This window comes from Rhinatrema bivittatum, chromosome 16 (genome assembly GCF_901001135.1).
Source record: "Rhinatrema bivittatum chromosome 16, aRhiBiv1.1, whole genome shotgun sequence".
Classification (NCBI taxonomy): domain Eukaryota; kingdom Metazoa; phylum Chordata; class Amphibia; order Gymnophiona; family Rhinatrematidae; genus Rhinatrema; species Rhinatrema bivittatum.
The window spans coordinates 10562328-10572322 of record NC_042630.1 but is presented as its reverse complement, the minus strand read 5'-3'; the positions used below and the strand labels follow the sequence as shown (position 1 = coordinate 10572322).

Sequence of the window (9995 nt, the reverse complement as noted above, 5' to 3'; positions counted from 1 at the left end):
TTATCCTAAATGTATCTACTTGGTCTCTGCCACCGGAGCACTGTGAAATGACCGGGACCATGAGCATTGAACCCTTTGGTGAATAAGCCATGATGAATACTAACGGAACTTTCTTGAATTGTTTTCTTATATCTGTTAATAAATGCTTTGAAAAAAATGGGTGTGTATTACTGTCCACCTGACCAGAATGAACAAACAGACAATGAAATGCTAAAAGAAATTAGGGAAGCTAACAAAATCAGCAGCACAGTAATAATGGGTGATTTCAATTACTTGAGTATTGACTGGGTAAATTTCACATCAGGACATGCTAGAGAGGTAAAGTTCTGAGATTAAATAAGTGTCTACGTCAAGGAATGTTGTAATTAGTGAGATTGGGTGGACCCTTGGACACTGTGGCAGCTGACTATTCCCACGAGGAGAAGTCCCGTGAGGGGCCACTGGTCAGGCTCAGCTGAGGACACACAACACAGATTATATCTTTATTTAGACGGTTTGTGAAGCCACCAGAGGTGGCAGTAGTGAGTAGAAGATGGAGCCCGGCTGGGATAGTATTCCCCAGGGTGCTGGAACAGCGGTTCCTCTGGTAGCAGTGCTGAGAGAACTGAGAAAATGAGTACAACAGAACATTCACAGAGTCCCAAATATTGAGAAGCCCTGAGATAGGGAGAGCTGGCCCTCGAGGAGCGAGTACCAGATCCCTGGGAGCAGAGAGACTCGTTGGCAAAGTACTCATACAGCGGTTCCACGTCAGAGATGGCACTGGCACTGGACAGAGGTAGGCCCTCGAGGAGCAAGTACTTGGTTCCAGGGAGGCAGCTCTGAGGAATAGATGATGGTAGTACTCACTGATGGTGTCTGTAGCGAATTCTTCGAAGTAGAAGAAGAGATAGATACAGGCAGCGAGTCAGGGAACATGGGCCCTTGAGGAGTGAGTACCGGTTACCTGGCAGCGACCTGAAAGAAGCAAAAGAGGTCCCCGAGGAGCAGGTACTCCATTAGTAGAAAGAGTCCAATGGATGTTGGAGAGGCAGAGTAGCTGGGTACGGAGAGCAAATCCCATCCATAAGAATCACCCTTGCTAACCCAATGGCTAGCAATAAACTGTAGGCTTAAATATCCGGGTAGTGTGACGACATCACAGGGGGACACCCCTGAGGAACGCGCCAATGAGGAAATAAGAATGAGAGCCACATGGCGCGTGCACCCTAAGGTACCTGAAGAGCATGGCGGGAGGCAGCACCCAAGTCGGTCCGGGGACGCTGGAGAGGACAGCAGGTGGACGCCAAGGCAGCCAGGAGTCCGTGAAGAGCAGGAAGAGCCACAACAAAGGAAAGGTAGGCGGAGTGAAGCCGTCGGGAAGTGACGGTCGCAACAAGGAACAGCTGGTACAAGAATCCAACAAGAGGGGAAACTATTTTACACCTCATCTTTGGTGAAACACAGGATTTAGTGCAAAAGGTAACAACATTGGAGCCACTTGGCAATGGTGATCACAACATGATCAAATTTGACTTAATAACTAGAAGGAGGACAATTAAGAAATCTACTGTGATAGCATTTAACTTTCACAAGGGTGACTATGATAAAATGAGGAAAATGGTAAGGAAAAAACTTAAAGGAGCAGCTGGAAGAGTTTAGAGTTTACATTAGGCATGGACATTGTTAAAAAAAAACACCATCTTGGAAGCCCAGACTAGATATATTCCACACATTAGAAAAGGTAGAAGGAAGGCTAACGGCATTGCAGTGGTAAAAGAGAGCCATCATCTCCACAAACCCATGTATTTCTTCCTTGCCAAGGTCTGTTACATCACTACCACACTGCCCAAAGTTATGACAGCCTGAGAAAGAAAAAGACCATTTCAGCTGCTGGTTGCTTTATCCAATTTTATTTCTTCTTTTACTTTGGAGCCACAGAGCTCTTTGTCATCTCTTTTCCTTTTCAACTCAAACCTCACATTCACCTCTTCCATTCATAACTTGGTGTCACCTTTCACGCCAAACTTTGTTTCACTTATTTAATACAGTGTTTATCTCATTTCAATAGTTGTGAAGGGATGTTCTGTGTTCAACACTTTTTGCTTTTACCAAAACCTTCGTTCTGGTTTACCCTTCATCAAATTTTGATTTCCACAGCTTGCTTCCTCCAGGGTTTCTGAAGCCTTGTATCTCTCCATCCCCTCAGTGTATCCAAGATACTTTTTCTCACTTCCTCATTCATTTAAAATATTGTCCTCTGATAAATCTAACAATTCACTGCCTGGATGTTGGACGTTTTACAGCCTATGTCTTTGACCATTTTTCAGCCTGGTAGATACCAGTAGCCTCTTCCATCCAACAAGATCATCGGGACCTTGACAGATGGATGTTGAGGCAAAAGCCTCACTAGATCTGGTAGCTGTTTTTATTATAACAAAGCTTGGTGGTAAGACATTAACAAGAAATGAGAGTGCTTCTTGTTCAATTATCCAGTTTCAAGTTTTAAATTTCTTTTTAAAAGTTATTGGTGAAGGAGAAAAATTTATGTTTGAAAACTTGAAAGATATTATAATGAGTCCAGCTAGACTATGAGAACATATGAGGTGAATTTTCAAAGTGTTATGCGTGCAAACGTTGGCATATGGAGGTGCAAGTAGCTGCTTCTCAAGTATTTCATATTTTAAAAAATTCACTGGAGAGAACCTTTAGTAAACCAGCCCCTGTGTTGGAAATTTCACAACAGCTATTTAGATAGTGTGGCAGGCTGGCCAGATAATGAGTTAGCTGGAGAGACTGGTCCCTAGGTGAATGGGTAGATAGATACTAGTAAACAAGAGACAGTAAAGAGAGAACAGAAGGAAAGAGAATGGACAAGAGGCAGGAAGCAGTGGAAGAGAGAGAGGAAAGTTGAGGGAGGGAGGTAGACAGTCACAGAGAGATGGAAGGAAAAGATAAGAGACAGACAGACAGACGGGGAAACAAACCCCCAAGGAAGAAGACAGTGAGGGACTTTTACATTCCTCGCCCCAAGGTTCAGTTTTCACAGATCTGCAGGGGAACAAAACCTCTGAGGTGATGCAATCAGTCCCCTCCCATGCGCGATTCAGAAACAATTAAATTCTGAGCATCTCCAGACGGAGACGCAAACCGTGGCAAGGTAGACAAGGAGCTCCCCTTCCTTTCTGTGGGTGTTGCACTCAGGTGGGATACAGCAGCGGCACTGACTCCCTGAGAAAGGTGAGTGCTTTTCCAATATACCTTTTAAAAAGATGGCTTTTTCTTTTTTTCCCTGGCATTTCAATTAAATCCTCATGCACCTAGCCAGGGCTTTAAAATGTGTCCTTTTGGAGATTTCTGGTGACAAGATTACTCTTAAAAAAGTTTTTCCTTAAACGGTCAATTCAGAGGATCTTTTGACACTTGCAGAGAGAAGCCATTCTGAAACCACAAGCATAATAATAATATCAAATAATAAGTATGAACATGATAATGTAGCAAGCCCTCTCTCTTAAAAAAGGGAATAGGGCAGCATCAGTTTGGTGGGTTATAAGGAGGGTTTATTTGTGCAGGATGGGACAGTTGTGTTGCACACACACCAAGGCATCAACTGGTTATGTGCACAATACACTGGGAGAATAAGTTTAAAAGACGCCCTCGTCCATATATGCATGCACGTGACTGTGCGTAGATTTACCCCAGAATCTGACAACCTGCACGTATATGAGCAGCTAATAAAATATGCATAAATCTACACTGCAACATTTGCACACAAGTCAAAGATACACGCAAATAGATATCAAGTTAGCTGGACAAGTTCTGACTTATCCGGCAAAGTAGCAGTTTTGCAGTGTCTTAAAAGCACCACTTATCTGGCTAAATAAGATAGCTGGATAAGTCCTAAAAGCAGCACTACTTATCCAGCTAAGTAAGACAGTAAGGGTTCATGAGTACATTTACATGGGTAAAAAAAAAGGGAATTCCAGGGCATTCTGGGACAGGGCCAACATTTAAGAGTGTAGGTTGCAATTTCATAACAAATTTTCACATGTTGATTTGGCAGCTTACTTGTATATATTTATGCCTGTTCTTTATGTGGAGTAAGTGATGCTAAACATGTTTAATGTGAAATATTGACTGGGTGGGTGGTCTGGGTTAACTTAGTTCAAGATGAAGAGCCAGGAGGGCCTCTGTAGCCTATAGATGGACTAGGCAAACTGGTAGACTTATCCAGCTATCTTGCTCAACTAGATAAGTAGCACAGTTAAGACTTATCCGGCAGCCAGATCAGCCGGAATTATCCAGCTCAGCGGCGCACAACTGTTCTGCACACGTATTTTCACTTCTTACATTAAAAATATATGCAGGGAGATTTTACACATGTAATTTATACACATTTACACCCTGTAAGTCAGCTTTTATGTGTATAAGTTGGCAAATTTTCCAACAAGCAAGCATCAATGAAATTACCAGTTTTACCCATTCATCAACAAGTTTGCCCAGTCCAGCTGTAGGTCATGGAAACCCTCCTGGCTTCTTAGCCTGAATGACCCCCATCCTGTCAGTATTTCACATTAAAGGTATTTACTATCACTTTCCCTAGATCAAGTGCAGGTGTAAATATATGTGAGTAAACTGCCAAATCCACAAGAGGAAATTCCTCATGAAATAGCGTCTTACACGTGCAAATGTTGGCCTCACCCAGAATGCTCCAAGAATACCCTTTTTTTACATGCCGAAATTTACTCACAAACCCTTACTTATATGTGCATGCTTGAGATTTATAAAATAGAATATATTTTAGTATATTCTTTTTATGCGCATATATGCTAATTTTTCCACATGCAAACTTTTGAAAATTCACCTTTGAATGTTCAGCCTACATATGCATTTTTCAGTTAGACAGCATCTGATTTTAGTTGATGCCTGAAGTGTGAAAAAAATGCAAAATTTGTTTTGAAAGGCCAAAACATAGGTATTTACCTCTCTTTGTTCTAGAAGAAGGATCGCCATACAACTTTTTCGGTGGTCGGGAGCATTGCTTTAAGTCAGTGGTTCTCAACCCTGTCCTGGGGACCCCCCCAGCCAGTCGGGTTTTCATGATAGCCACAATGAATATGCATGAGAGAAAATTTGCATACACTGCCTCCATAACATGCAAATTTTCTCTCATGCATATTCATTGTGGCTATCATGAAAACCCGACTGGCTGGTGGGGTCCCCAGGACAGGGTTCAGAACCACTGCTTTAAGTGAACCCTATAAATCACAGGGAACAGATGGTTGTTTCAAATACCAGCTGTTCTGGTTTCTATCTAATAAGGAAGACTTCCATGGCCCTCATCAGAACTGGGCTGCTGGTATACAGCTGTGGCAATATCACTGCCTTCACATGAGAAACCAAGAGCCCACTATGTCTTTGTGGGGTTAAAAATGTAAAAAGAAGGAATGAAAAACAGGAATATCACTGAAATTATGTTTGGAATTAAAAGTAAATTAATTATCTTGTGGGGGAGCTACATCCTTGCAGTGTTGTTTAAATTGATCAACTGGTTTAATATGATTCTGTATCCCATCTGTCAGGATTGGCCAACATTCTCTCCAGACACTATATTACATAGAAACAGAGAAATGATAGCAGAAAAGGACCAAATGGTCCATCCAGTCTGACCAGCAAGCTTATGGGAGAACCAGCCATGCCATACACATCTCCCCTATAAAGGTATCATTAGGGGAGGGAGACAACTGCCGTACCATACAAGTTAACCCCATACTTAGTTTCCCAAACCGTTAAAGTCAGGGCCCTTGCTGGTTTCTGTCTGAGTCCAATTCCCCATTATCTCTTGCCATTTGAAGCAGAGAGCAATGTTGGAGTCACATCCCAAGTATATGGCTTGTTGGTTAAGGGTAGAAACAGCCGCAACAACAAGTTAACTCCATGCTTATTTGTTTTCCCAGACCATAGAATTCATGACCTTGTTCACCATTTTTGTCTTCACCACCTTCTCCAGAAGGGCATTCCAGGCATCCACCACCCTCTCTGTGAAGAAATATTTCCTGACATTGGTTCTGACTTGTCCTCCCTGGAGTTTCATTCTGTGACCCCTGTTCTACTGATTTCTTTCCAACGGAGAAGGTTTGTTTGTGCATCATTGAAACCTTTCAGGGATCTGAAGGCCTGTATCATATCTCCCCTGCACCTCCTCTCCTCCAGAGTGTACATATTTAGGTTCTTCTTCTGGGCTCTAACTTTTATGATCTGGGTACTGATTAACATATTAGGGACAAAGTACAGGATTGCTTCTATGGCCAAGTCCGAAAGTAAACCACATTCAAGCATTATTGTCTGAATTATCAATAAGGTTGCTTACCTTGTAAAAATGTTGCTATCAATAATTTTGTTATGGGTTTGATAGTTCCTTGATTTTGATTGTAAATATTACTCCCCTTAACATAAGACTTGGGGATAACCAGCAGAGAGCAGCAGTTACTACCTTAAGAAATGTTCTGGGCAGGCTGGATGGACCATTTGGTCTTTTTCTGCCATCATTAATATATTACTATGATATATATATGTAAAATTGTAACATGAAAATTTCCCTGTTCCTTCCCCCTTACCTCTCTGAGTCTCATGACGTGCTATTTGACCATTTATTTTGCTCTGTTTACCACAACAACAAAATGTGGTATGCTTCTGAGCCAATCAGCTCAGTTATGCACGTTTTATTGAAACTTTCATACAATTCATCTCTTTAGACTGCATATCATTTAATAATCTAATGCCCAATGTATTTCAAATATTTTATAATAAAGAAAAATTATATTAACAACATATACATTAAAATCAGTGTATGTAATTGTGTGCTTTCTGTTATCTTGTGAGGAAAATGAATATAAGAATTTAGAAGAGGACAGTGTAGTTACATACAAAGCTTTAATGAAAGAAGATTCCCCTTTTGTAGGAAAACATGTAATGAGAGGAATTTTGTGTCATATAGGGAAAGGTAGTGAAAGATAACCCTATGGAACTTCTGGTAAGTGTGTCTCTGGGTTAAAATCTTTCCCAACCCAAAAGTTATAGGAGTGAATCCATGGATCAGTAGTTACCAAATACAATCTCACCCAACTGAAACACGCAGTGACACCATTGTCTACAGAGAGTGATCCAGCTTAATGTTAGAGGTATAAAATGGGTAGAATGATTTTCCTTTCACAGTGGAGACCATGGTTACTACCAGAGTAAAGGACTGTTTCCTCTGAATGAACTTAATATTCTTCCTTTTAATTTTATTGCCTGATTCATTCTTCTTCCAACTCAATCTCAAAAGGTTTCCTACTAGCTACTGATAAAGCCCACTAAACATTTCCAACAATTTACTCAATCATACGTTATTCAAACAGGTGAACATCTTGAAACCATGGAGAGATACAACACCACCATTGTGAATGAGTTTGTGTTACTGGGGTTCCACTTCAGTCATCTTCAGCAGACCATATTCTTCATCGGACTCCTTTTTATCTACATTTTAACCATCATGTCCAATATCCTCATCATTGCAGTAGTAATGGAGAACCCCCATCTCTACAAACCCATGTATTTCTTCCTCGTAAATTTCTCCTTCCTGGAGATCTGTTACATCACAAATACATTGCCTAAAATTTTGACAGATACCCTGAGAAAGAAAAAGACTATTTCAGCTGCTGGTTGCTTTCTCCAATTTTATTTATTTTTTGCCTTTGCAGCCACAGAGCACTTCTTTCTCATGATCATGGCTTATGACCGCTATGTAGCCATCTGCAGTCCCTTGCGATATACGATAATCATGACTGAAAAAGTATGCATCAGGATGGCTTTGGGGTGCTGGGTCATGGGTGCCTTAGTTGTACTTTTGCCAGTCATCAGTTTGTCCAGGATGAGCTTCTGTGGTTCTCTTGAGATTGATCATATATTCTGTGACTTTCTACCTCTGATGAAACTTTCCTGCATTAGAGGATCAGTCTCAGAAAACAGCTTTCTCATTCTTGCCTGGTTAATAATGTTGGGCTGCTTCAGTTTGATAATGATTTCTTATGGCCACATCATTGCCACGGTACTGAAGATGTCCTCTACCACAGGGCAGAGCAAGGCCTTTGCTACCTGTGTCTCTCACCTCTCAGTGGTCTTTATCTTCTATGGATCTAGCATTTTTATGTATATGAGGCCTTCTGCTAGTTATTCCTACAGCCTAGAAAAAGAGGTATCTCTTTGCTATATAGTGTTGACTCCATTGTTGAATCCCATGATTTACAGTCTCAGAAATAAAGAGATAAGGGAGGCTTTGGCCAAAGCATCAAAGAAGTGCAAAGGTTTGAGAATGAAACCTGGAATCCAGAGCCTAGCTTCTCAGTAGGGAGATGTTATACTACAAAGTCTTCAGCAATTTAAAGTGTCCATCTGGTGATAACAGTCACTGAGGCCAAGACACCAATCTATGAACCACCTCTCCAATGTGATTTCTCATTAAAAAAACATATCATGCATAATCACAGTTTGCAAATTATTATGCATATTGCAAAGCAATGTACAAAAATTATGCAAAATCATTAATTTGTTGAAGAATCATACAAATCTACTCATTAGCAAATTTTTTCACAGCAAAATTATGTTCAGATAATCACACAAAGCAGGGATTTTCCAAAAAAATGGACTACACCTTAAGAAGCTGTAGTTTATTTTTTTCTAATAAAATCCATTATTTCGTGAATATTTTATTGCGAGAAAATTGCTACCAAATTGCCAAGGATTTCTTCCACAGCTTCTATCCAAGAGGAAAAACTCTCAGCTCTCTGTCTGCTACCATGATATCTGACCAAAAGAAGGACTCTCTCAACTGCCCATACTCTCTCCCACTGCCTTTCACCAATAGAAGAGCTCTCTCCCTTGTCTCTACTTGCTTTGACTACCACCAATATCCTACAGCAAAACTTTCCAACTGCCTAAATGCCTACCTACAACTTCCAATGACTGAAAGAGCTCTCATAGTTATCTGTGTTCTCTTCCACTCCATCTGACCAGTGGAAGGACTTTCCAGCTTTCTGTGCTAATTTCCATGGCCTGTAACAAAATTATAACTTTTCCAACTGCCTGTGATCCTACTCACACTCTGTATCCATTAGAAGGTCCCTTCTCTATTCATCTCAACAATAAAGGAGCACTCCCAGAATTCCATGCCTCTGAATGTTGGTCTCCTCAGCACACACAAACTCTGATCCAGATTTCTGCTTGACTATGGTTGTTCAGCACATGTTATGGGGAAATGACTCTATAAGGTGATTTAAAAGTCATTGTTTTAACTGTCAATCAACCCTGTATCACATAGACCCTTCTATTTAAATGTTATGACTATGGTGCATATGCAATACATAATTATATGCACCAATAGTACCCTCTATTCACTCACACAACCACACTCACACTTATAACCACAATGTTACTTAAGATATTTTGCTTTGTAAACGCTGATTCCGAGCCCTAGAGAAAGAACGCTTGTTCGAAACACAGTCCCTTGTTGGGCTTTTTGACATGATGACTTCAGTATTTATGAAAAATATGCAGTGTTAATATTTGAAGATAAGTGCAAAATTATTTTGGAACACACTGATATCATTGCATTTAAAAAAAAAATTTCTAAAAAAAAAGTTGAACTATTTCATAAATGTGACCGATGATTATATAAAAGGCTGAGTCTAAAGGTTTGATTACTATACGATGAAGCCTAGTATGAAGGTCATTCATATAACAGGCATCCTGTTGATTGTGTGAGTGAATAGAGGGTACTATTGATGCTTATGGTTATGCATTGTTTCAACTGTTTCATTCTTGTCTCTTTAAGGGGCATTTTTCTGTTAAAGGTTATAAAGTTCCAAAGTGAATTCTTACACCCAAATTCTGCTGTGACTCATTGAGCAGGATGTCAAATCATCTCTTTTTTTTGCCTAATAAAAACAGAAACCAAAGTGACTAATAAAATGCCCGGA

The 9995-nt window shown here is 40.4% G+C and overlaps 1 protein-coding gene across 1 annotated transcript; it reads left to right on the top strand.

Moving 5' to 3' along the window:
- Positions 1 to 7396: 7396 nt before the first annotated feature.
- Positions 7397 to 8368, top strand: LOC115078606 (olfactory receptor 11G2-like). The gene has a single exon (XM_029581536.1). It carries the CDS (start codon positions 7397 to 7399, stop codon positions 8366 to 8368), a length of 972 nt encoding a protein of 323 aa, XP_029437396.1.
- Positions 8369 to 9995: the final 1627 nt, after the last annotated feature.